We start from the raw sequence: 27,958 nt of genomic DNA, 5'->3' as shown, positions 1-27,958 counted from the left end.
GGGTAGAGAGATACTTCATCATCCATGGTGCAGTGTGTGTGTGTGTGTGTGTGTGTGAGTGTGAGTGTGTGTGAAGCCACTCAGGGTCTGCGAGATGTATCTGAATCGGGGTGATCCCTCCTCTTCTCCCTCTCTCACATCACTCCTCTGACAGAGAGCGGACAGTCGTCCACAATAACCGGCTCTATAGCAGCCTCTGGCTTATCTCATCTCCGCGGATCGCCCCCGGTGCCGACCCGTACCGGCTGCTTCCCCCCGCTGTATCATCTAAATCACACACACACAGAAGCAAAAGAAAAAGAGAGAATGAGAGATGCGGTCGTGTTTCACTTTCTTTGCTTCCAAGGAGCCGTATCTCTCACATCTTTCCCCCGGATCTTTGTTTCTGGACGGCAGGCTGCGGCTGCGTAATGCTCCGGTGAGTACTGATGGTTGCTGCTGTTATCTTTTCTTTCTTCTTCCTCTTGTTATTGCACACCGAGCAGATAGTGGCAGAGATAAAGATAACGTGGAGCTAGTTAGGGGAGAAAGGGAAGCACGGGCCTGATTGTCGTTAATACTTTCTTTTCATTTCTTTCTTTTTTTTTTTTTTGTTGGAAATAAATGGGGCTTTATGTTTTATGAGATGCACTTCAACCTCAGTGTTTTTGTTCTGTCAGAGGGGCGTTACTGGAGTGTATGGAGACACACAAAGACAGCCGCATGAAGCCAGTGTGCAGAGAGGATGCAGCGTTTCCCATCTTAACTAAAACTGCCTTACTGCCTTATGGGAAGTAAATAATATAATAAAAAGAGAGAGAGAGAGAAGCAGCTGCACAAAGAGCACAACCCTTCTCTGCTCCCATCTCCATCATATTGCCTCTGTGTGGAGTGTTCTTCTGCCTTAACCTATATTAAAGGGCGTTTTAAGCAAGTGTGATATCTTGTTCTAAAAATGTTGACAATAGGATTCATAATTCAAATTTAATCTATTTTACTGCACTGCATCAACACACTGCAGTTTATTCTCATTCATGACATGTACTCTGGCTGCACAGCCCTGAAGAAATATGAAGAATAAACGATCAGAGAGAACACCAAGCGCCATCTCCAGTGGTTATGCATTATATATAAAGTTAGCCCAGTGCTGCACCTCCCACCCAGCAACACTGTCAATGCTCCCCCCCCCTCTCTCTCAGTCTCTCTGTTCTCCCCTTACACTCTCCCAGCCTCTGACAGTCAGCCCGACCGAGGCTCACATGAACACTGACTGTAAGTATTTTGAAAGCTGATAAAGAGCAAGTTATTGAGTGCACATCACCACCCATTCTGGGGAGAGAAAGGGGAGCTAATGCTCGAGCCTGCCCCGAGGCCTTTGACAGCAAAGAGATTTGTTTTATGGATTGATGGATTGTTTGAGTTCTTGCAGCCCAGGGATCTAGGGGTGCGATAAAGTCAATGCTTTTGTTTTCTACCACTACATGACCTTTCAAGGGGGTGGAAATAGAACTGAAATGTCAGGTAGACACTTTTAATCAGGCAAAGTTATGCTGTGTGATGCAATCAGAGCCCAGAACTAGGAAAGTCCTTTTCATTTAAAACAATGCCACCATGATAATTCCACCCTGTCTTTGTCTCTCTGCTCTGAAATGTCAGCAGCATCATGTTGCAGATATTGAAGCAACACTGAATTGAGGTGATTATCTTCTGTAAGCACATTAAGTTGCTGGTGTAGATTAGCTCACACTGCCATGCAGGGTTATGCAATGGCAACTTCTGCGACACTAACACACTGGCTCTGTTGCTGTATAACTTTCATCTCTGTCTTCTGTTTTGTTCACCCCATTTCCTCTTTTCTTCCCCAGCAGCAGTGGAGGCAGCAGATGCGTTGAGCAACCCAGCTCATAGATGTATCTCTCCACGGTGACCACGGCCTGATGCTGAAATCCCTACATTCATGAGAAGGCAACAGGAAGCAGATTACTGAGGGATTAAACGCATGCACACTTATGCACATGCACACACAGAGAGAACCACAGTTCCGGGATTTGTCCGCTGTCCAACTGTGGATGTCTCACTGAATGAACTTGTCTGACTGACTGACTCTGGTACAATGGAAGAAGAGGAGGAGCTGATAGAGACTCATTGAATTTAACTTACGTAACCCCACCTCCTTTCCCCTGCCTCACCATCGAAAGGCTTTGACTGGTCGATAAGGATTACAGATTTATTACAAAGACAGTGGAGACAGAGAGGAGTGCAGAGCCAGGCGTCCGCCTGCTGCTGTCCCATGATGCATCTACACATGTAAGAGCAGGATCAGCCACACAGAGGGCTGTTTCTATGGATACCCCTGCCCTGGGTAGTATTAATAAGACTCACTGATATCCTGACTATCTGCGCGTGAACAAAATACAGTGAGAGATTAGAAGTGCATCGCTGTGGCAGACTAAAGCATCAAATAGCGTCTTTGGAGCAGAGAGAGACATCATCAAAAGCAGAAAAATGTTGAAGGAGAATATGTTATTTTTAAACATGTAGGCTCGACTGTAGACGCTTTACACTCCTTGTCCTAAACACCTCAAAGGGTTTTTTTAAATGTGATACCTCAGCAGGTTCAGTAAAAGGATGATTTAATAAGAATCTGCCCACACAGGACCAGAAGAGGAGGTGAACATGATGCACAAAGACACTTCTTAGGCCTGAAGGAAATATCTTCTCCTCTAACCCGCTCATGATTCTGACCACAGCTCAAAATTCTGGATAAAATACTGGAACTTTTGTGGGCTCCTAAAACTGCCACCACCTTTCACCAAACTAGCTGTGTGACTGAATTTTGGTCTTGTCTACATGAGAACAAACATCTACATGCACCAGCTACCTAGACAAAAATCAGGTCTTTATTTAAGGTTCTGGACTCACCAGCAAAATGTGACATCATGTGTACAAGACAATAGCAAAGCACTTTTAGTCAAGCTTGAGGTACCTGGAATCATCTGTCATCTCTCCCTAACACATCCACACTGAGCTATCATGGCCCGACAAGACATCCCCCTCTTCCTTCACGGCTTCGACCTGGGCGGCCACTTTGTTGACCTCCGACCTCTCGGCACAGGTGTTACAGGCCTGGTTCTCTCAGCTGTGGACCAGCGCAAAGGACAACGTGTGGCAATCAAGAAGCTGGTGATGCGTGATGCCGTGACGGTGAAGCACGCTCTGCGAGAGGTCAGAATCACTCACCGGCTGCACCATGAGAATGTAGTGAGGGTTCATGAGGTGTTGGCGCCGTACGGACGACCGCTGCCCAGAGACCCGGCCCAGCTGAGCGCCCTGTACATCGTTCAGGAGTGCATGGAGACGGATCTGGCTCGGCTGCTGGAGCAAGGACCGCTATCCACAGGTATGGGAAATGAAATGGAAATAGAACAAAGTATATTCTTTGAATTTGGACAGTTAAAGTCACATATTTTACGACAGTGTGGTTCTTCATGTTGAACACTGCTGTTGTGTTGCTGCACTGCTGGCTTTGTTTACACTGTGATTTAGGGGATTTAGTGGCAGCCCTTTGGAGACACTCTTTTACTGAGAGAGTACTTTATCCACAAATCACATATTTGAAAATTACTTTACACAATCATTTATATTGTCTGTTTCCTCTTCATAAACATGCTCTGGAAGTACTGGAGTGATACCACCCAGATATTTTTTAACTTTGCCCAACTAACTTTTTTATAGCTTTGCCCATATCCACAAGCTACACATTAGAAGATCAGAATTTCTCCAGAATGTGCTCATTCATTGAGTCATTTTTTCACGTTGTGGTTTAAATTATCTCACTTTTGACAGGTTCGAATCAGGGCGATGGTATGGAGAAAATTAAATATTCAATTCAATTCAATTCAATAGAATTTTATTTATCCCAAAGGGAATCATTGTACCAGAGAGTGCTTCAAATTACAGTAACACTAAGTGCAGTAACCACAATTTCAATGATTCATGGGTTCCCCGAGTCAGGGTCACTCACTGGGCCCAGCTTTATAACAGTAGTTTTAAATATCAGGCAAAATATACAACTACACAAGATGGAAGCATTTTCCAGGAGCAAAAGCAAAAACCAGTGCCTGATAGAGTAACAGTAGGAGCATGATAAGTACAAGAGTTACTAAACATGAACTAAAATGGTGGAAAAAAACAGACTGTGCCTGATTATCAATGTTATATTGGGTCTGATATACAACAAGGAGTAATATTGCACATGACTGAGAAAATGATATTGCACTACATTGACAAATGATCATGATTTTGAAGAATAATACTGCACATGATTTTGTCAAAAATATTGCACAAAATATAAGTCATGTGCATCACGTTATTTTTGACCAGATACCTTGACAGTGGTATTGCAATGACACTGTGGGGTTGATCCCGATTTTATATATTAGTTTTGCAGTACATTTTGTACAATTTATTTATTTATCACAGTTTGCAAAAAAACAAAAACTGACCCATTATAAATGATTAACTTAAAAAAAAAATAGCTTAAACCAATTTCCTGTCCAATGTACAGTTAGCAATTGAAAGTTAGTTTTGAGTTTGCATGTTACTGTTAAATGCCAGTTTTATGTTTTAAGTTTTTCAATTCACTTTCAACAAACAAACCTTAAAATACATTTAAAGGTCCAGTGTGTGGGATTCAGTGGCATCTAAAGGTGAGGTTGCACACTGCAAACAGCTGAATCCTGTCCTATGTGCCAAGCATATAGGAGAAGAACTGCAGTGGCTAATGCAAAAACAGGAATGACTCCATATAGAACCAGTGTTTGGTTTGTCTCTTCTGGGCTACTGTAGAGACAACATGGTTGGACTCCATGGTCGAGGACCTGCTATGTATGCAGCTATAAACGGTTCATTCTGAGGTAATGAAAACACAATGATTCTTGATTTCAGGTGATTATAAACTAATAAAAAAGTAGTTAGTAATATTATATTCCATTTCTGTTGATATGTCCCCCTGAATCCTGCACACTGGACCTGTGAAATACATGCACACATAGTATAAATATGCAGTATATATTAGTTGCATTTGCACCATACTTGTTATTTGGGTTGGGTGATATGGAAAAATAGATATGTAAATAGATATTTACACAGTGAGATTTTTTTATTAATAATAATCAGTAATTTGGTTAAGTGGCAAATAATGGAACAGAACAGTCTGGTAAGTTCAGAAAATGACGCCACTTTACTGTAATGCAGCCTTTAAAACCAGGAAAAGACAACACTAACAATATTATGGTATCCAAAGACATCTAGTCTCATATCACGATTGGTATAATCTCGATACATTGCCCAGCCCTAAATTCAAATGTGGATTAACCTATCCTTACTAGCTTTACTCAGAGATACACAACTTAACATGTTCAGTGCATTAGTAGAAACCATTCTTATGTTTATTACATGAAAGAGAATAGCAGTGGTGTGGTGTATCCTGATATGTGACTTTACCCTTGAACAGGTCATGCTACTCTGCTGTTCTACCAGCTGCTGAGGGGACTGAAGTTCATCCATTCAGCCAACGTCCTGCACAGAGATCTGAAGCCTGCCAACATATTCATCAACACTGACCAACTGCTGCTCAAGATAGGAGACTTCGGGCTGGCCAGGATAGTCGACCCTCATTATTCTCACAAGGTAAGGAAGGAAGGAAACCCACCATGCACAAACACGTATACTGCAAGGACGTCTGTGATCATTGGCTTGGTTAGATGTATATACAAGCAGTTGGATGTCTTATCTGAAGACTTTGATGACTAAATGTCATATAAGCTGGAAGTTTGTAATAACCACTAACACTTGTACAAACATTTCCAGCCCTAACCCAATTACTCATCTTTTTTGGGGCATGTAAATGTAGCAAATGTGCCAAGTGTTCTTTTGACCAGAGGCCAATGAATGCTTGTGATCATTATTCTCTTTGGGCTCGTGCTCTCTTAACAAGTTTTAGATTCGTTTTAAAAACCCATAATCTTCAGAGGACAAGCCAGCGTGAGAGTTTAGATCTCCGTCCACATTATATTGGCTGTGTTCTTCTCTCTGGGTGCTTTTTTGATACTCGTTCTACAAAAAAATGAATCATACAACTGGTTTAAATATTCAAGCCAGGAAAGTTGATGAAGTTGGGAGGATTTTTCACTCTCTGCGTTGCAGTCTGACGCAGTGTGGGCTGTTCTTGTGCTGATGGATGAATCTAGGGAGAGTATTGTAATATTAAACATTATCTCTGCTCCCTCTTATTGAGGTAGGGCTGTTATCGAGGAAGAGATAGCAACTCCTCAAGCCCTGGCCCTGTGTGGTTATCAGGAAGCTGTGCACAAATTCCCTGTGTAGCAATGGATAGGATGGGATCCAGTTGCAAAAGAATCTTCCTATAGGAAATCAAACACAGAATAATTAATGTCTGTCAGTGTGGCGTCTCAGGTGATATCATTAATTTGATTCTGACAAAGATGCAGATTTTAGAAAATACAGCCCGAACTTCAAAATGTCTTACTTGAAACTGAAACATGTTTGTAGCTGCTACGCCTCATTGAGGATTATACGTGTTGCGATTGCAGTACAGTCAAGCCGTCTTTTCTTCCATGACAGACATCTCCGATTACACACCCCCAAGTCTGATGCTGCCGACCTGTCTTTCACACAAGGCCTCCTCTCAAGCCCAAACCCTGCTATTAACGTCTTCTTCTTGGTATCAAGTTTTGGGCTAATCAAACCCTGTGATTAGTCTGTCCATTGTAGATAAAGGCTTCTGAGAGATTAATGTGACAATTTACTGCTCCATTGTGCTGCTTCATTATGCACGGAGATCCCACAGCAAAACTGTAACACTAGCAGGGCAGGATGTGTGTGTGCCTGTGTGTGTGTGTGTGTGTGTGTGTTTGTATGTTTGTGTGTTTTTTCGGTCTGTGCATGCGGAGAGGAGCTCTTGTGAAAGGCGATCTTTGTCAGCTCAGAACACGGGACTGGGGATCAGCTGGGTGCAGACACAGGGGGTGCGTTTGGAGGGGAGGAGGTGGAGGAGGGAGGGGAAGGGGTTGGCGAGGGGGGAGGCAGAGAACAGATGAGGAACAAGGGTGAGAAGTATTGAGTCACAGAAGGTGGAAAGTACAAAGAAGGAGGGCAAAGAAGAGAAACAAGTAAAGGGGGTGCAAAAGAGAGATCAAACAGAGAGGAGAAGTGAGAGATGAAGGTAGTTTGGGTCGTGCAGGACAGCAAAAACAAGGTTTACCTCCTTCTCACTGTGTGTGTGTGTGTGTGTGTGTTTGGGCGCATATTTGCTCTCACACTGTGTACCTACAGACAGAGAGAGAACACAATGTTCAGGCTTGAACTACTCTGTACTGTCACAAGGTAGGATAGATAGATAGATTAGATAGATAGATAGATAGATAGATAGATAGATAGATAGATAGATAGATGGTTGTGATTGTTGTGAAACCAAACATCTCATGCTGATGTCATCTTGGCATAGAATGACGACATTTAGTCATAAGGTATGGACAAGCAGTGACCTCCAGAGGGATGACGCCAACACAGAGGTGCCAAAAACTGCAGTTCCTCTAATGACCACTTGAGGCTGGCTCCAAAGGCCAATCAATCCCCATAGACACCCATGTTAAAATGCCCAACTTTACAGCAGAAATAAACCTGTTTACAGCCTGGTACAAAAACGGTTTTAGTCTCTAAAGCTAATTTCCCTTTTTGTGACAACTGTACAAGGGGTGCATTTTTATGTAACTCACCTGTTTGCATTTTATTAAGGCCCAATGTTACGCATAATTAAGACAGTGTCCTCAGCTTCTCAGTCAAATCCACCCCTGGCTCCTTCACAGCACCAGCCTCTCACCTAAATATGGTCACCTCTGGAAAGAAAGAGACGACTAGTTGCTCTGTATACACAAATGTAGATCAAAATCTTGTGTCGGGCACTTGTGGAGAACAGGAAACAACAGGATCGACAGAAAGGCAATCCAGGCACTCTGAAAAAATACAGAAAAACGAGGGGAATATTAAAAAGCCCTGATTGTAGTGGCTAAATCATTAAAAGAGCCAACATGTTTCGACAGCTGCAGGTCTTTGTCAGGACTTTCAAAAGTAGTGATTTTTCATGACCCATATAATGGCATGACAGGTGAAACAAATAGACAATAATGAAAAAATAAGTAAATAAAAAACAGTGACAGAGTGACAATTTGAATATATACACACATATCTTAACCCATAGGCTGTGAGAAAAATGTCGAAGCTTGTAGAGAACAATGGCAAATTACAAAAACATGTGAAGTCTATAACCTCATTGAGACCAGGATACTTAAAGCATCCAGTTGATGGATCCAAAAAGCTTCCCTTGGATTAAGTTTCTGTATTCCGTCACTCGTCCTGACCAATGGTCACTTGTGGCTCTAAAAAATCCAAGATGGCGACCGAAATGCCGAACCCCAGGTGTCAAAACCAGAGTCTACAGACTAATGGGTGACGTCATGGTAGCTACGTCCGTTATTTTTACGGTCCATGGGTATGGAGGACAAATACCAACATCTGAAAATTGTCATAAAGTTAACATTGCCACAGCATGAAATTCTATCATCCTAAGGCATTTAAAGAATCGTAGACCTGATTTGCCTTCCAACCAAAATGAAGCTAGACTGTACTATGCAAGATTTGACTGAAAAACAATGTATAGACTCACAAGAAGTAATCCTTCTCAATCATCACTTATGAGCCACTAGAAGCCATCCATCTATCCATCCATCCATCCATCCATCCATTTTCATCCACCTATCCATGGGCCGGGTCGCGGGGGCAGCAGGCCAAGCAAAGCATCCCAGACGTCCCTCTACCCAGCAATGCTTTCCAGGGACCCCAAGGTGTTTCCAGGCCAGATGAGATATGTAATCCCTCCAGCGTGTTCTGGGTCTGCCCCGGGGCCTCCTACCAGTTGGACGTGCTTGAAACACCTCCAGTGGGAGGCGCCCAGGAAGCATCCTGATCAGATGCCCAAACCACCTCAACTGACCTCTTTCGATGTGAAGGAGCAGTGGCTCTACTCCGAGCTCCGTATGTCTGAGCTCTTTACCCTATCTCTAAGGCTGAGCCCAGCCAACCCACGGAGGAAACTCATTCTGGCCGCTTGTTTCTGCAGTCTCATTCTTTCAGTCACTACCCAGAGCTCATGACGATAGGTGAGGGTTGGGAGCTAGAAGCACTAGAAGCCTTGTGGTGTATTTTACTGCAAAGACTCTGTCCTCTGACTGTATTTTCTTACTTAGTCCCTTTTTTTCTGTGCTTCTGATGTTTATGGATTTACCTCTACCTTTATGAAAAGGTAACGACTACGTGCCAGATCATAAGCAGCAGGCATCCAAGAGACACAGCACCGAAAAATAAAATATAGTGAGTCTGATACTGGTTGAGATAGATAGATAGATAGATAGATAAATAGATAGATAGATCAAAGTAGTAAATCCTATGGTATAATGTGTCATGTGTCATATTTAATCTATAAACACATGCATAATTCATGCAATGCCATCACTGATTCTTTTTAGAATTGATGCCACAACAAGTGCTCTATTTCAGCTCATACAGAGAGCATTTCCCCCGTCTGCTGCTGCAGTATCAGCCTCTTCTCTTTGCAGTCGTTAGCCTCAATGCTTTGATAACAGGAATGCATTAATAACCAATAAGAGCGCTGGCTGCACATTACCCTCTAATTTTATATTGAGTGCTGACACGGTTTGAATTGCTCTGAGGTGGATATTGGGAGTTAGTTAGGAGTCTGCAGCTGGTGTCTCCGTTAGCCGGCAGAACATCAGTTTGTCATTGTTCATTAGCATTAAGATTGTATTACCAGAGTTGTGTGTGTGTGTGTGTGTGTGTGTGTGTGTGTGTGTGTGTGTGTGTGCATGACGATGTGTGTGTAAGATGATGCTTGGCTATTTGCGATGCAGTGTTGACACCAAAGCAGATGCCTGCAGTGAATGTGCTAGCATCCTCGCTCATATTTAATAATACAGAGCCAAAGTGCTGCTTTTTCAGACATTTTTTGCGGTAATGGACGTGGGCAGTGTTGACTTCAGCTGTGACGTGAAATTCACAAGTAGTATTAACTTTCATATCGAGCCGTGAAACAAGACTGGTGGCTTTGTTTTTGTTTTTTATGACTCATTTTTCACTTTCAAATATCACACTTGTCTTTTTTTTCCTGGGTTCTCACCAATGAATGACCTCTTTTCACTGCACTGTAATGGCTCCAAAGAAATCCCTACCTCCTTTTTATTGCTTCTACAGTATCTTACATGGTCCGCGTGTTATCACAGAGGTTGTGTCAGCACGCTGTGACTCTGCGGTGCATCGAAATGAGGCTGTTTGACGAGCTGTCTAGATGTGCGCCTCCGACTACACAGACAAACATTTACTCAGGCGAAAAGAGATGACAGAAAGGTTGAGGGGAGAGAGAGGGGGAACAGTGGCCGAGGAAACATTATTTGTGATGTTGTTTACTGTCAGCACCAGTATGAACTTGGAGTGTGTATGTGTGAATGTCACCTGCTGATGCAGGGCTGGATCTGCCCAGAAATAATTCATGACCTGGATGAAGGAGACAGAAGTAGAGGAAAGGGGAATAAGGAGGGAGTGTTGGAAAAGGAAGAGAAAAGAAGGGAAGGAGTAGAGGGGTAAAAATAAGCAGAGCGGATCTGTAACTGACAAGAGGAGACGGAGGGATGAAACAGGCAAGAAAGGAGGTGAAGCAAGGAGGGCAGTGAAAAGGGAGAGATGGGGTGAAGTGTGAAGAAAAGAGGAAGGGTAAGGGAGGCAAACGTAGCTGCTGATGGTGATGTAGAGAAGCGCTGAGGTGAGTTGAGATTAAGGGAACGGGTGGAGAGGAAAGTGGGAGGTGATGACAGCGGGGGAGAAGGCTGAGAGTAAAGGAAGGGAGTGAAGGAAGCCAACAAATATTTTATAATGGTTAATAGCTGAACATGGCAGACAGATTTCTTCGATGTTCTTTCCGTGCCAGTGTGTGTGACATGCATAATCGACTATCTTGGCTGACTGTGGAGACTTGGTTTGGTGATAAACTAGTATCCTCCTGAGACTCTGTGTCCTCATATGTGGACATCACATTTTGGTTTACTTGACCTTATACTTCAATCTGCTTAACTTAGACCTGTTGTCCTTGTTCATGGACACTTTTTTTGTGCCATCTAGTGGTAGTAAGAGCGCAGTACACTAATCCATGTAAAAACAAGATGGCAGCCATCTCTGCCAAGTCAGTCTGCAGCTGACCCTGACACAAAAGTGGACCAGGTCCAAAACTTGATCACATTTTATGGTTGAAACTTGTTTATTTATGATAAATAATGTTTGTAGTTTGATATGGCAACAAATTTGACCAATTTCAGCAACAGTAACAAGCTAAGCAACTGTTAATTAGGAAGTAGGCTACTTGTTGGCGACTATTGTGTTTGGACTATTGTTGTCTCATTTGAGGATCTTGGGACTTTACAAGCTCCGTTTCCCCTGAGGGAAATGGTGTCAGTAAATGTCAACTATAAAATGCGTGTCAGTCTGCAGCCGATCCCGGCACAAAAGTGAACAAAGTCCAAAACCGGGGGAAATTTTATGGTTCAAACTTGTTTATTTATGATTAATACTGTTTGTAGTTTGACATGGCAACAAAATTGACCAATTTTAGCAACTGTAACAAGCCAAGATGCTGTTAATTAGGAAGTATTCGTTTAAGGACGCTGGGACTTAATTATTGTTGACGATGTTAAGGTTTTATATTTATCGGGTCCTACTGATCCCAAATAGCCCCAGGAAGACTAGTGACCACTTTTCTGGAAGCTAATGGGGAGCCATATAAAGAATTAAGAATAAAGAATAGCTGTGATACGTTGTTAAAATACAGTTTAAATATAGCTACAATATGAAATCTGAGGCAACATCTGTGCATCGTTTTGTGAGACTGTTCAAAGCAGTTTCCAAAGCCACTCTATGATTATCATCAAATGATATTCCAATATAAAAATGAATACTTTTGACACAAAACCTGACCACTCCTTCAAAGACAGTCCATCAAATGCTTTTGCAAGGCAAGGCATCTTTTTTTGTAAAGCACAGTTCATACACAAGGGCAATTCAAGGTGCTTTACAGTGCTAAATGATTTCCTTTTTTTTTTTAATCATCTTAAAAAAAGCAAAAGTGCAGACAAGAGGTGCAAAGATAAAACTTTTATTTAAAATGATTTAAAACTGAGAAGCAAAGATGAACTTCAGGCACTCATGTGTGGAGCAGCAATTAAGTGAAGAAGCCTTTATTTCAAAACATGGCTGCTCATATTAAAACACGGACCGGTTTCGACCCAAAAGTCTTTGTCAGGGTGTAAAAGGGTGGACAGGACTCAAGTAAACATTTTATAAGCTTGGTAGGGGGTGTCACCCAATCATCACCCAATAAGTGAGCACAAGTGACGGCAGTGGGTTACAATGAGAAGCCATTTTGAAAGTGACACGCCTTTACAAGGAAAAAAAATCCCTGTACTAACATAAAAAAATCAATAACTAAATTTGAAATATATGCATGTTAAAAATAAATAGAAAGAAAGAAAGTTACTAAAACAAACATCAAAAATACATACATAAAAAAGGGGAAGGAAAGATTACTTAATTTTTATCTGTACAGAAAACATAAAAAAAGGTTATGATAAAGACGATCCTTGAGAACACTACTATCTCGTTCTTCAAAGTGTGATTTGAAATTGAGTTTTAAATAAGGTTGCGGTCATTTCTATCAGAAGGTAGAAACGAGAGCTCAGATGTAGAGACTGATCAGCAAAGACGGTCAGACTGATAGAAGACAAGGTGAGAGTATGTTTGTTAGATCATGACTGAGCACTCAGCATCAGTTTCTGCTCTGTCATCTGCTGACACATGGGAAGCGATGAGTGAGGTCACTGAGGGGAAGGGGAGGCAGTGAGTAAGGTGCAGTGAGGACAGACGTAGGCATGGAGAGAGGGAGTAGAGAGCATAAAAGGGTTCACATGATGCAAGGGTGAAGAGGAAACTGAGAGGAGAGCAAAGTAGAGGAATAGTAAGGCTGAAGTAGAGCTGGAGTCACTTCCAAATTCATAACGTCTTATTCATTTAATAGATTGAATTCTAGAAGTAACTCCTAAGAAGGCTGACCCAAAAAACTCACAGAGCCGTTTTGACATTTAAAATAAATTCTATCTGTAAGGACACATTGCTGGAAGGGATGTATAAGAGTGAACATCGGTGTGGGAGGTCCACGGCGAATAAAGGCTCTGAGTCATGCCCTGAACCTGCTGATCGAGACAAAACTTACCATCTTCAAATATGAGGAGCACATTTCGGCTGTCAAGTACAATATAAAACCATTCTGGGCCAGACCTAAAATGTAATCATCAGAGGGGCTGTGTCCTGCTTAGAGGGATGTTATGCTGGTCTTACAGGTGGCCGCAGATAATTTCACTGGTGTGAAAAAAAAGGAGCTCACAGAGCAATTTCTGACATCCATTTTAAGTCTGAAAACTCATCTGGGGCAGGATGAATCCCATGCTGTTGTTACAGCGTGAGGCAAGATAGAGTGATTCTGCAAGAAGTTCCAGATAAAGAGGGAGATAGGGTAATGGTGGGATGGAAAGTGGAAAGGGCTGATGGGAAGGAGACGATAGGAGAAGGACCCCTGCCTGATTTTAGGGCCCCTTTTCCCAACCATGCAAATTAGCCACAGTTTTTTGGGGACAAAAGTGAAATGAAAAACAGTATGCCTGCAAGAAAAACTGAACTCTATATGTCCACACTCTCCTTATTATGTCTGTCATCATGTCGCAATTTGCAACATGTCAGAGCCTCGAAATAAAATCAGCCAGCAGCTGCCAAGAAACATAAAAATGTGTGAGAATGTGTAAACCTAATTATAAGCATATTTTGCTGTGCAGTCTATAGTATCCTAATGTCATTAGTGTGAGAGCCGAGGCGGTAAGATTTGGCTCAGGAGAGACGCGCAGCCAGGGAAAGAATAGAAATATAATGTGGTAAGTGCAGGGATTTGGAGATTTTGTAAGGTTGGAGAGCGGAGGAATTACAGCAAGTGAGAAGGGGAGTGAAATATAAGAGAATTAATGATAGCAATAGGCAAAAGCGTCTCATTATACTGTAGATAAATCTGGTTTGCATGTAAATACGCTTGCCTGCGCCTCATCTCCATGCGCGTCGTCATCAGTGTTATTCACAAGGTGAACATTTACCAAAGGAAAAAGCAGAAGGGAGCCTTGTCGGAGCAACCCTAATGAGAGGACGTGTGTTGTTGAACAGCAGAGCATCAAAGGCTTGATGAAACTCAGTAACTGCAGGTAGAGAAATTCAGGGGAATGTATCCGACTGCAGAATGTATCCAGGAGCAAGTTTCCATCCTCGTGTAGCTGATGCAAAATGATCAAGTCTTTGTGGGTGTAAATAAAAATATCCCTTGTGAGCTCAGATGTCTGACTTCACCATGCTTCCACTCCAACAACATAACTACCAGCAAACTGCCAGCGAGATTGTGATTAATATGTGCAACTTAAACGCCTCATACATATGCAAATGCATGCAGATTTACAAGTACACAACTGGTAACAAGCCAATCTGTTACATACTCACCACTAATATAACTACAGTATCATTCTATTGCTCTGTGTTTTAACTCTCTTTCTCTTTCTCCTATTTTTCTCTCTCTCACGCCTGCTTCTCTAGGGCTATCTGTCCGAGGGTCTGGTAACTAAGTGGTACTGTTCCCCCCGTCTGCTCCTGTCCCCCAACAACTACACCAAGGCCATCGACATGTGGGCCGCTGGCTGCATACTGGCTGAGATGCTAACTGGACGCATGCTGTTTGCAGGTACCTCTGCTGTTTGGTAATGCAGTGTCTGCTAAAACACTAATGACCTTGATGCCCTGTGGGAACATAATGATATTGCAGATCATTAACTGGATGGCATGATGAAATACGATAATGGCATTAATATTCAGCAGAAGCATCTCATTACTTAAAGTCCTATAAGATCTTTACAGGAAATGTGTTTCTAGGAACTGGCAGTTTTTACAGTTTATTTGAAATAGAGCTACAGGACATGAAAAAAAAGTATCACATAGCAGTTATTTTGAGTCACGATTTGAGTGGGAAAGGTAATTTTTGTATTTCATTTACACCAAAGTATAAAAAATGAAGGTGATGATGATGTGATTTCTGCCGTACAAGCATGTTCCCTTAAGCCTGCAGTATGATCTGTAGGCTGGGCACCTTTATAACACCACAGTGCTTCATTTATTATGGTATGTTGTGACACATTTTACCTTTAGCAAAAGTATTTTGGATATTGCATTTGGCCATATTGCGATTTTAATAGTAGTTCAATTAACTGTGCAGCCCTAATTTAAATTGTAAAAAAATAAACTTTATTTGCACAGCTTTTATTGTTATATAAGAAAGACAGACATGCACAGTTTTTAAGGGTGAACTTTGCATGTGCATATGCATTTGTAGCATCAATATTTGCAGTATTTGTATGCACAGTATGAGAAAGTAACACTGGACCATCTTAGCAACTGTAGCCTACATAAAGCGGGATTCATACTTGTGCTTTTACAGTCTATGCTACACACATGGCCTTGAAAGCATTTATACTTGTGCAGTGGTATGTCTGTGTCACTCTGCAGTCGGCGGCAGGGTTTCTGTGAAGTGCTGTAAAGTTTAGTTGATTCAAAACACACCTAAACACACATTAAACATGGCTTAATAGAGACAGTTTCAAACACAAATGCACAAATCAGCTTCACTATAACTCGCAGCATTCACAGACAAACACTTGTCTTTATCTGGACACATTTTCCCCTCAAATACAACATGCTAATGCTTTTAGCACAAGCCTATGGCATTTTACATTGTATAAATTAGCATAGCAGCTAGAGGACTTTTCCTCTACTCATATGAAGCCAGGAATAACAGCAACATTTAACAAAGGTAACGTTGCAACGTTGTTTGGCTCCATTACAACTCACAAGGTTCACTGACAAAACAACTGTCTTATACTAAACACGTTTTTGAAACAAATATAACATGCTAACATTATTAGCACAAGTCTATGGCATTCTACATTGTATAAACTAGCCTGGCAATGAGCATAGATTTCCTCTGCTCATATGAAGCCAGGATAAATCACAGACAAGTCTTACAATGGTATTTTGTGGAGGCTTTATTGTCTATCTGTGAAAGTAAAGTAAATAAAAGCTTCGCTTCTACTGACGAAAAAGTTTCAGCTTACAAAATAGAAAGGAGGTCTGTGTTGCCATGAAGTATAGTTACATTTATGGGGAGGTGCACGTCAGGCATAGGTTACGGCGTAGGTGCGGCTTCAGTTGGACACAGAAGTAACTTAAGACAGAACATTGAAAACAGGCTGCTCAGAGTGGCTAAGTAAATACAGTATCAGGTGAATTAGTTGTAATCAAAAACATCTTTTGTGTCCTTTGTTAACTTATGTAAAGTTTGTCCGAGCATAGATGCTAAAAAGCACCCTCATAACTACATTACAAGGTGGCATCAAGCTGAGGAGAGTTTTTCTGTCCAGAATGTCCTCCACCAAAGATACTTTATTCTCCTTCTGCCAGCTACTTCTTTGCCTGACCAGAATAACAATGACAGAGAAATTCTCGCTGTTTGAAGCAGATGTAGTTCCTCCTGACAGGCTGATTTGACCTCCACCAGCCCTCTATACCACAGGAGAGATGGTGCCACAAACTCAATAACGTCATCTGTGCCCTGGTGTTCCTCTCTGCTCGAGTTTCACACATAGACTGTTAGAGATGCTTGCCTTGCTTTCCTCTCAAACACCAGAGTTTACGCAGCACAGCATTATTTTTGTTTACCATAGGGGAAGCAATGCACTCTCTCAAATACACCACCACTGCTTGCTTATTTCTTAGAGTGGTGACTGTGTTGATATAGCACCACCTGCTGGTGCTTGATGGAAACATTTAAAGGGCAAATCCACACTGTAAGAGGGAAAGTACTGCTGCTTTGTTTTGGTTTGAGCTGAAAAGTTACGGCATGTTGCATTGTGGTAACACCACAACGACCTCAAAAGATGTGTCCTTGTTACGCCCTGTCTAGCGGTGACAGACATAACATGAACTAAGTCCCGATCTTCCCCAAATCCCATGTAGCCACAAGATAACTAGTTGAATGTGCAAACAATTTGACTTACTTGCAATTATATATGAACATACTGGTATTTTAATCAGACTTCAGGGTGGACCAGGGCCAACAAAACAAAATATCTTCAACTTATGGAGCAGTCATATCTAACCGAGAGAAACTAAAAGAAACCAAAACACAGGAGACCCCAAAGTGGTTATACTCCAGCAGAACAACACCTTTAGTGTGGCACCTAGGCTACAAACAATCTGTGTACATGTGCTGCTGTGGAGAGGAGGAGGAGGAGGAAGATGCGCCTCCACTGCTGCAGAGCCAACACCATCTTGGCTCTTCATAGGGAGCTGTCATCAGTGCGCACCATTCACCTGCTAGGACCACCGACTAATGATCTGCTCAGCCTGGCACACCTATTTGCAAACACAGAGACACTTGCACATGCTCACTATCCCAGAATGATAAACAAGAATGCAAAACACGACCACGGTAAAAAAAAAAAAATGTAGAAGCACAATTTTAAAAGAATTGAGCGTCATGGCATCTCCTCCCCCAAAGTTGTGTACGACCTCCCACAAACTCAGTGAAATGTTGTAGGTTGTAGAGGTTTTTCATTAGGTTTGGGTCATAGTTGGGGTTAAGAACCTGAAGTGCTGTCCAACAGGTTGTACTGCAGAAACAAAACCCCCTGGTGCATAAAGTGCTGTATTTACTGTGGCCTTGCAGTTAGTGTGCGACCAGGAGAACAAAATGTCTGAATTTGAACCTTTACTATTCTACCAATACTTGATTCAGGATGGATTTACTCTCATTTTTATGTGATTTCAATCAATTAAATTAAAATTGAAGCGGCTATTATAATACATGGGTGTTCAAGTGGTGATTTCCAGACATAGTTTTTCATTCAAAACCATTTTATAGTTGGCTACAGAATGTTCCATCCTATCTGCTGAATTCTTATTGAACGTCCTCGCCATACCATTTCTGTAACTCGACAGCTCACACCTCCTAGGTATTCCCGTTTGACTCTAATTGGCCACCCTTTTCCGCTTATGTAACTGATCCTGTCTCCTCTCTGCTTGTCTCTGATTGGCCGGTTCCCTCTCCCAGGGGCTCATGAGCTGGAGCAGATGCAGCTGATTCTCGACACAGTGCCGGTACTGAGGGAGGAGGACAGGCAGGACCTGCTACAGGTGATGCCTCAGTGGCTGCTGCTTGTCATACGTCTGCAAAGTGATTGTTTAAATATGGAACAGGACGTCATGCTATGTTTGCAGCTTTAGACTAGAAAAGATTCAGTCTACAGACAAGATAAATGTGTACACAACTCTTTCCTTCAACGGCTCTCGCTCTGTTTTCTCGCTTTCAGCAAGTCAAGGCCTTGAAATGTACAGAAAGAAATAACCACAGCAAAGTTATGCACATATTTTAAAGCCCACTGTCGTCCTTTCCCAGGTGATGCCTTCATATGTCAGTCATGGATGGAGAGTCAAGAAACCCTTCTCTGAATTGCTGCCTGAAGTGGATGCTCAGGGTGAGCCGAGGGGATTGAGAAGTGGTAAGAAGAGGAAGGTCAAGCAGTATGAAATAGAATGGGAGCAAATAAGAGTAATGGAAGATATGAGGAGTAGAAAACACACAGACGACAGCAGCTTCTCTGAGCTGTGAAGGATGAAGAGATGATGGTGGTCTAACAAATATAATTTTGTCCTGAGAGAGGAAAATTAGTGCTAATATTGTTTCAAGGCGAGCACACCTCATGGACACTACAGCTTATTTCTCCTCCTCTTCCTCCCTCACTGATTCCCTTTTCCTTTCCTCTCAGCTGTGGATTTCCTTGAGCATATCTTGACCTTTAACCCGATGGATCGGCTGACGGCTGAAGCAGCGCTGTCGCACCCCTTCCTCCAGCAGTACTCCTGTCCTGAGGATGAGCCCACCTCGTTGCACCCCTTCCGCATCGAAGACGAACTGGAGGACAACCTTGTTACCGAGCAGAGCCTCAGCAACAGCAACAGTCAGGCCTCCAGCATCCACTGGGAGAGGTGTGTGGGTTTGTGTTTTAAACACTGGTGGGAGAGTTTAGGTCATTTTTTTCATTATTTATTTTACAGTTTTAATCAGATTTTTTTATTGTGTCAGTCTGCCATTGCTACAAGAGTTTGTTTAATTAACAGACCTCCGTATCGTAATGAGATCATCAGCAGACAAAGAGTCTGGTCTGTTTTGTTGATTTATCATTAAATGTACTTGAGACCGCTTGTTTCTTAAAGCAAAACTCTCTGGTTACTAAAGACAAATACTCAGCTAACCTACCAACACTAACATAATTTTGACAGTCTAAAATCTATTTAACCTTCAATTTAACACTGAAGGCTGACTGCTCATGCATTTTGCATGACTACACGCTGGACTTCCAAAATATTTCAATCACTTTACTGTGTAATTTAATGCAGCAACCATTTGGCTACAAGCCTGACTTGGATTTTAATTAGTTCTGAATCTTAGTTCTATGGCAATTTCATGGTTTGACCAAATTTGTTGGAACAGAAAAGTCTGGCAAAGCATAACGAGGCACAAGAAACCTAATGTTCCTACAGTAAGTTTAGCAGACTGAATATACTGCACAGCAAAGTTGTTATAAGACTAATATGAACGCTTTATTTCTGCCCTCCTGCAGGTACGAGACCAGTTTATCAACAGATGTGTCCTGGCAGCAGTCAGGAGGGGGGTGTCGCTGCGTGCCTCCTGGCCACATGACGTCTGACATGGGAGACACCACAGAGGAAGAGGAGGTGCAGAGAGACCCCCGGGCCAGTTCCACCTCACTGTTAGAGGAGGCGCAGGTTGGATGTGCTTTGTCATTTTCCACCATACTCACTGATTTGTTCTTGAGTATATTGTAATTTAGTGAAATAAAATTGTTGTGCATGTTAGTCTTACCTTAAAACCTCTTATTTGCTTCACCACCTGCTATTTGGCAAAATGAAGACTTCATCAATAGAAAATTGTTTCTGATGGAAGAAGCTTCCTTGCATATTTCTTGCAACAGTCAGTCTGGTAGTACACTGTAAATGCACTGTGTCTTTAAAAGGAACAGTGTGTAAGAGTGAGGATTAGGGGGATTTAGTGGCATCTACATGTGAGGATTATAGATTGTAACCAGCTGAAACTTCTCCAGGTTAGATATTCCTTCAGTGTTCATTATTAAGGAGGTTTTTATCTGGAGCCGAATTATCCACAGCGGTCTTATCCTCTCCAAAAAGAACAGACGAAGGGATTAACTCCAGTAAAAACACCAAATAAATCAGTTTCATGTCACAAATCAGTGTTTCTGCTACACTGTTTGGCATCTCAGAGACGTGTGGTCACCTATTGTCTCTGATAACTTATTTTGTGCTCACCTCATTTCTGATCCAGACGTCCAGGAGGTTTTTACCTAAAGCCGAATTATCCACAGAGGTCTCTTCTACTCCAAAACAAATCAACTGGTGATTTAAACCAGTAGAAACACCAAATGTTTCTAAACATTACAAATCAGTGTTTCTCCTACACTGTTTGGCATGACGGAGTCAGGCCATTAGCTTAGCACCTGCTAATATGTGCTCATCTTTTTTTTCTAATAACTTAAGTTTTAGATGTTCAAGAGGTTTTTACTGGGAGCTGAATTATCTGCAGAGGTCTCTTCCCCTCTATAACAACCACACCTGGTGTTTTAAGCCAGTAAAAACACTGAATAAAGTAGTTTCCAATGCCCTCATCATGGAGGCTGCTAACTGCCTATCTAGAGCCAGTGTTTGGTTTGTCCCACTGTAGAAACATGGCAATGCAACATGGTGTTTTTTTGTAGATGAGGACCTGCTCCCTATGTAGATATAAACTCCTCATTCTATGACAAAACCCCCCCACAATAATTCTTATTTTCAAGTGATTATGCACCAGAAAAAACATACTTATTTTATTATATTCCATGTTCTGCCAGTATATCTGCTTAAATCCTACACACAGGACCTTCAAAGGTTGCCAGTATTGTCTTGTCTTAATCTGTACGTGGTTACATTTTATTGCTGCTTCAATTTAACACGTGAATCATACTTAGTCATAAACTATAATGAGTCAAAGCACTTCAACACATAATATAACCGGCATCCTCACTGTACTTTCTTTCTTATTTATCACCTTCTCCTTCCCCACCTGCTCCTCCTCATGATATTTAGGTCGACCCACGCAAGTATTCCCACAGCAGCTCAGCAGAACGCTTCCTGGAGAACTCCCACTCCTCTCTGGAACGAGCCTGTGGTTTGGGGTACGGGGAACTGGACTGTGGCCACTCCTGTGACTACAAAGTGGGATCCCCTTCATATCTCGATAAAATTGCCTGGAGGGAGGGCAAGCCTCAACACTACTCAGAGCCTAAGCTGATCCTGGATCTTTCTCACTGGAAGCGCAACACCACCAGCCTCCCTGTGCCTGCTGAGCCTATTGGGGGCAGCGTGGAGGACTTAGGGGAGATGAAAGAGGAGGAGGCGGAAGAGGAAGAAGAGGAGGAGACGGGAGATTTATTCCAAGAGATCTCTCGCTGGGTAGAGAGCACCCAGTCTCGCTTGCACTCACCCAGTCCCAGTTCTTCTTTGGAGCAACGTTCACCCTCCTGCTACATCTCCTCTCCCCCTCTCCCACTCTCCCCGACTGACCTTCCGACTCCAGTCTTCCACTACACGGAAGTTGTGCAGCACCCATCAGCTGAATTCAATGAAGACAGACTGAGCCCGCTTCAGCCTGTCACATCTTCTTCTAATTCCCTTCCCTCACTCCTCCCCTCATCTCCCACCTCTCCACTTCCTGTTGAGTCACCTCAAACAGCGTCTCCCCCCATCTCGCCACTTTTTCCTCCCACAGAATCTCAACCTCTTTCCTCTACATCCTCCATTTCTCAGCCGGTAAAAGATGAACCTATGGAGTCACTTCCTGTCAAGCAAAAGGAGCGGCTGTTCGACCTGGACGTGTTCATATCCCGAGCACTGAAACTGTGCAGGCAGAATAAGGAGAAAGCAGATGGGAAGAAGGGAAAAGACGGAGGATGGAGGGAAGAAAGCAAACAGCAGAACATTACCCGTAAGGTTCCTAGGCTTCCAGAGCATAGGACTCCACCACCACCACAGACTCCAAACTCTTGATGTTGAATTTCAACTTCAGGTTCACCACAGTATAACACCATAATGGGTAGCACTTCCAAATGCTCATACTGCTTTACGTAGTGAGGGGTGAAGATGCTGCTTAAACATTAGACCTTAGTGTTAGCGGCCTTTTCCCTACTATTGCAATGACACGCTACATGCTGTGACTAAAACCCTCACTTAAACAAGCAATCCTGCAGCTTTGTCAAGAGGTGCTCTCAGGCAATAAGAGGTCGACAAGCATTTGGGTTCGGATATGAATAACCATGCTTAGCATTGCAAAATCAAGGGTTTGTTCTACATGAGAATACTTAGAAATAATTCAGCTAATTGATGATCATGGGGTTTGTGATGCGCTGTCCTTTGTCGAGTTAAAGATGGGTCGAAACTTGACTTGATAGCAACTTATTCTGCGACACAAACATCCGCAAATAACATGAGTTACCCAGACTATTGTGCACTGGTTAACAGTAACCTACTGGAGAGGGATCACTTGTATTGATTCCTTGCTGTGTGTCAGTAAATCTTTTGAAAAGTCAGACAGTCTTCCAGAGGTGATGTTCACCGAATAACGATAACGACACGGGAAATGCTTTTTCCAAGCTTCTCTGAATGTATTAACTGAAAAATAATCAGTCAAATTATGCTACATGGTGAAACGTAGGGATTTTATTTGTCGCTGTTCTAACACTCCGTCACTGCTACATGCCTTGTAAACTTGTATAAATCTGTTGTCATATTTAATTCTACGGTATAATTCTGACGACTGTTGTTAATGATGTTCTCGTGTCTGACGTATTCTTTGCTGAATGCTAGAGCACAGTTTTCTGTTTATTTGGTGTGAGTTGTATTTTGTTTAAATGTGGAATGCTCTATCGTAATAATTTATGCTCTGGTTCAGTCGTGAATAGTTTCATATTCTGTCTGCCTGATGCACCAAACAAGGTCATCTTCTGCTGTACACTCACTGAAAAGATACTGTCTTTATCTGTACATGACAGCCAGATATCTGTCACCATTTTGCTCACTGAAATGTTAGCCACAGAAAGCTATATTGCAAACAACAGTAGCTTATATTTTGGAGAATGTAGATCCTTTACAACCTTTATAGGAAATTATTTGTACTTAAAAACTCCTCAATGCTGCCCAGTAGCCATATTGATATATGGAACAGAAGATAACCAAAACGTATATTTTGAAATACTTTTCTATTCAGCGCGTCACAGTAGACCCTCAGAATGTTCTTTATTCTGGCATCTGATGTCTCCCCTCCAAGGTAACCAAATCAGGTAAAAGATACAGGAAGATGTAAGTTCTGAAGGTTGTTGGCTTGTGCCTCATACTTTGTTAATCATGTACATCTGACATTCACTTTACTCACCAAACTGAGAAGCTCATAGTGAGCACTGGCGCTCCTGCAAATTTTTCATAGGGGTCGCCAGAGGGGGCCATTGAAAATCCAACCAAAAGTCATAACTGAATATCAGGAATTCCATTATGCTGTTTTAGTAGTCTACAGGCTGGTTGAAAACTATGTCAATATGGAGAGTTAAGGAATAGCATGCTAATGCACTTTGGTTTCTAGTTTGACAGTTAATATTACTAATTATCTGATGTTTCATTGTTCATTCATTTCCTGTAACCGCCGATCCTGTTAGGGCTTGTCAGGGGGCTGGAACCTATCCCAGCTGACATTGGGTGAAAGGTAGGGTACACCCTGGACAGGTCACCAGACTATCACAGGGTTAACACATAGAAACAGACAACCATTCACGCTTACATTCACACCTACAGCCAATTTAGAGTCACCAGTTAACCTGACGTGCATGTCTTTGGATTGTGGGAGGAAGCTGGAGAACCCGGGAAAACCCATGCTGACAGGGAGAACATGCAAACTCCACACAGAAGGGCTCCCCCACCCCGAACCCTCTTGGTGTAAGGCAACTATCCTGTTTTGATTTGTTATGAATCTGTACATGTGTTAGGGGATTCATTGTTGGCTATCCTTTTATTTAAAAAGACAAATATACAGATTTATTTTAAGGAGTACATTGATTGTAAGGAGCAAAACATTACCGGAGAAAAGTCCTCTCAAGTTTACTTATGGGTACCCATAGAATATCTTTTTTCATTCAGATATCTTCAAGTGAGAGTTCAACCCCTTTGAAAATGGTCATGCCAGTTTTTCCCCTTGTCAAAATTTTGGCCAAATTTGGAGGGTTATTTAGCCCCCTTCCCGACAAGCTATGCCGGCACAGGTGGTACCAATTGATGCCTTGTTGTCTAGTTTGGCAAGATACCATTACCTTTGTAATAGCTTGAAAAATGAGGGCGCCACAGCCTCTTAAAGATAGTTTGGTCAGGAACACTTTAGTCAAACAAAACTTTATTTTCATTTGCAGTATTATATTTGATGGTATGGCTCTGTCTGGGAGAGCGCACCTCCCTGCCCTTCCATGCGCCTACATGGAAACTCTAAGGCAGTGAGAGCAAACCTTCCTGCCCTTCCATGCGCCTACATGGAAAGCCTAAGGCAGGGAGAGCAGCAGCAAAGACCCCCTGGGAACAGAACAGGGCAGCATCAATGACAAACAGAAGTGATATTGGTAAATCAGACACAGCATGAAAAGGAGGAGCTGGGGTGGAGGCAGGTTGCAAAGCAGCTTGCAGAGGAAGCAGCAACAGTAGGCAGGCCAGAACAGTTTAAATAGCGCATCCTGAATGAGATCCGCCAATTGGTTGCATAGAAAGGAATCATGTGATCTATCAGCTGACTCCCTTTCATCAATCGGCTGCTCCATCAGTTGATTGGGCTGTTTGAGATCAGCTGATGTAGCTTAGATGTGAGCTGAGCTTGACATGTGTCCTGCCTGAACTAACGCTATGCTCAATTAATGTTGGTCTCTAATCATTTTTGCAAGTGGGGCTAGTGGGGGCGCAGCAACTTTACCAGCCCCCTGCCCCCTGTTCCCCCCTTGGGGATGTCACTGATCTTTTTTTTTTTCAATCAAAAAAAAAAAAAAAAAAAAGGATATAGAAATAGCATTAAAATTATTCTGCTGTGCTAGTGCCATAAAAGAAATGTGCTTAAATCCATGTCATTCTGTAACATGGAAACATGGAAGAAATGGGCTTTCACCATCCCTGGTTTCACTGTTTAACATATAGTGCTCAGTTTGGCTGTACTACATGTGTACAGTCTACGTGCTGTACATACCACAAGGGTCCGGCTATTAGTATGCCAGAGGCACAACACTGAGATGCATAAACACACTGCCAGCAGCACAGCTACAGTACAACACCACAGAAGGTACAACACCACAGAAGGTACAACACCACAGAATCTGTTTGGTGTTTTTTTTCAGTCAAGCATCTGATACCTATTCTGACGACACTGACCTCCAGTCAGTGTCGTCAGAAAGCCTTTCATACAGCAATGCAGCAGCTGTGTCCCTTTATCTGCTGTTGTCAGCTGTTAACTGTTAAAGCTCATGTGAAGTAGGTCTAAAAGTGAGCAGATCATCACTTGCACAACATCGTATGAGCCATATGTGAGAGTTGCTGGCAGTACAACCAACCACTCAGCAAAGCCAGGTGTATTATTTCATATTCAAAGTAGACATGAAGCACATTTAGAGTCACTAGCACATTTAGAAACGCAGTTTCTCCTCTGTGAAAACTGAAACTCTGTCACACTGTTGATTTTTATCAGTAACATAGCTCTAAGGTTTTAACCCTGCTTGAGCTGGACTGCTGGACTAACTGACAGAAGTGTTCAAGTAAAGAAAAAGTTTGATCCAGAGCCATTTATCTCTTTGTAGAAATAGATAGAAGCTATGCTGCAGTCAAACTAATGAAAATGAGTCTAGTTTTTACCTACACAGGTCTACTGATCACATTTTGCATTATACAGTTTCCTCTGCAGGTAACCTAAGCCAGCAATAACATCACTGACAAATAACACTAACATACTGTAACACACGTGGTTACTGAGCCGAAGTTAAATCTTTAAAGTGCGTGAAGAAATGTAGAAAATGTGCCTCAGTACACCTCGATGCTTCCAGCTTGCTGAATGTAACATATCCTCTCCCTTCTGCATGGCTTTCACAACTACTCAAAAATAGCTTTGTTGTTTTTACTGTCACTTTTTCAGACGGTCATATTTCTGTGGGCTTTTATTTCTTTTGTACTCGCTTTGAGAGAGACCTCAGCTTTTCATTGGAGAAGAGCTGTGAGGTTTTTAAATGCTCAATATTGATTGATAGTTTCTCTTTTTGCAGTTTCTGTTTTTGCTGAAAAATTAATAAAACTACTTAAACTATTGTTTCATCGTGTATTTTCTTCTGTTGTTGTTGTGTAATGCCAGTTGAGAATATTAAGAGTATTTTGTATTTGATTGATATTTATTTTTGTAGGGGTAAGTAGACCATTTGTGACATTCTTCTTTAGGGGTGCATTAAAACAAACAAACAAACAAAAAAATGATCCATTGTGATATTTGAAGTTAGGTGACTGATTCAAAGCAGATGTATAAGGCCCTCTACTGTTAAACAAGTAATATTAGCATCTTGGTGTTCTCTTTTGTGGTGCACTGCTTATTTTGCACAAACAAAGTAACACAAAGGCACAACATAAATATGGGTTTTTGAGGATAAAAAAGCCCAAAAGGATTTACAGTCTGTCTCATTTGATGATGTGAGATGCTGAAAAATTACATCTCAACCATAAAAAATACAGCTGATTAAATTGTTGCTTCTCTCAGGACCATGATTTAAAAATTAACGAAACATCAGACAAGGATTAAAAATTCAACAAAACAATGTTAATAATTATTAAACATAAAAAACTTTTAGGTACTGTTTGTTACTTATTAGGGGGGAGGGGCGGTGGAGTAAGAGGGAGGCATATCAAATAATTTTTTAAGCACTGGGGAAGGACTTATGTTTTTTATTTTGGCTTAAGGGAAGGGAATACAAATTTAAATGGCTGTATTTTGCATTTATTTTACTGCCCATTTTTGAAGGAAATGTGGGCTTGTTTGGAAGGCATGTTTTCTTTAAAGATTTTTCAACATATATATCACAGTCAGAGACTGTAAAAACAGAAATTATTATTGGATTATCAAATTTCCAACGGTCCTTAGACACATCATGTGTGACAAAAGCTTCCTCAGATTAGTTAGTTAGTTAGCCTTTTGCTTTCTATAGATGGTCAAGTTTGATCATCTTCTCCGCGCTCCGCCAGGGCCATAGGGCTGATCCAAGGACCTCACTAAACCATCCAATCGGTAGTAGCGACTGGCGGTGTGTACAAAGGGCAGGGACTTGAAATCAATATGTTTATGACCTACGCTTCCTGGGAATTCCTCGTTCATGGGAAATAATTGCAGTCCCCAGTCCCTATCAGGATAAGGGTTCAGCGGGTTACCCACTACCTTTAAATAGTGATTTCATCAAAATTATTTCATTTTATGTCTCCTTTAAAATTTGGCCAAAAACAAACTATACTAACTAATCAGCATGCACAA

At 42.0% G+C, this 27,958-nt stretch overlaps 1 protein-coding gene across 3 annotated transcripts; it reads left to right on the top strand.

Annotated features, from left to right (window-relative positions):
* Window positions 1–69: 69 nt before the first annotated feature.
* mapk4 (mitogen-activated protein kinase 4) lies at window positions 70–23,328 on the top strand. Of its 3 annotated transcripts, none has more exons than XM_078170657.1 (9): window positions 70–418; window positions 1,848–3,379; window positions 5,495–5,670; window positions 14,800–14,944; window positions 18,365–18,447; window positions 18,710–18,788; window positions 19,080–19,299; window positions 19,935–20,100; window positions 21,472–23,328. In XM_078170657.1, exons 2-9 carry the CDS (start codon window positions 3,013–3,015, stop codon window positions 22,429–22,431), a joined length of 2,196 nt encoding a protein of 731 aa, XP_078026783.1. In that variant the 5' UTR covers window positions 70–418; window positions 1,848–3,012; the 3' UTR covers window positions 22,432–23,328. The 3 variants fall into 3 exon arrangements, with proteins under 3 accessions (XP_078026783.1, XP_033474328.1, XP_033474329.1); XM_033618437.2 differs by having other exon boundaries at window positions 18,710–18,812; XM_033618438.2 differs by having other exon boundaries at window positions 1,845–3,379; window positions 18,710–18,812.
* Window positions 23,329–27,958: the final 4,630 nt, after the last annotated feature.

Source organism: Epinephelus lanceolatus, chromosome 9, assembly GCF_041903045.1.
Source record: "Epinephelus lanceolatus isolate andai-2023 chromosome 9, ASM4190304v1, whole genome shotgun sequence".
In the NCBI taxonomy this organism is placed as follows: Eukaryota; Metazoa; Chordata; class Actinopteri; order Perciformes; family Serranidae; genus Epinephelus; species Epinephelus lanceolatus.
Note: the sequence above shows the minus strand (reverse complement) of the source record. Positions and strands in the feature narration are given on the sequence as shown.

Excerpts from the sequence above, each read along its gene's own strand:
- mapk4 (XM_033618437.2), top strand. The coding sequence starts at position 3,013 with ATGGCCCGACAAGACATCCCCCTCTTCCTTCACGGCTTCGACCTGGGC. Across the intron at positions 5,671-14,799 it reads ACCCTCATTATTCTCACAAG|GGCTATCTGTCCGAGGGTCT; the intron begins GTAAGGAAGGAA and ends CTGCTTCTCTAG. Across the intron at positions 20,101-21,471 it reads CACTGTTAGAGGAGGCGCAG|GTCGACCCACGCAAGTATTC; the intron begins GTTGGATGTGCT and ends CATGATATTTAG.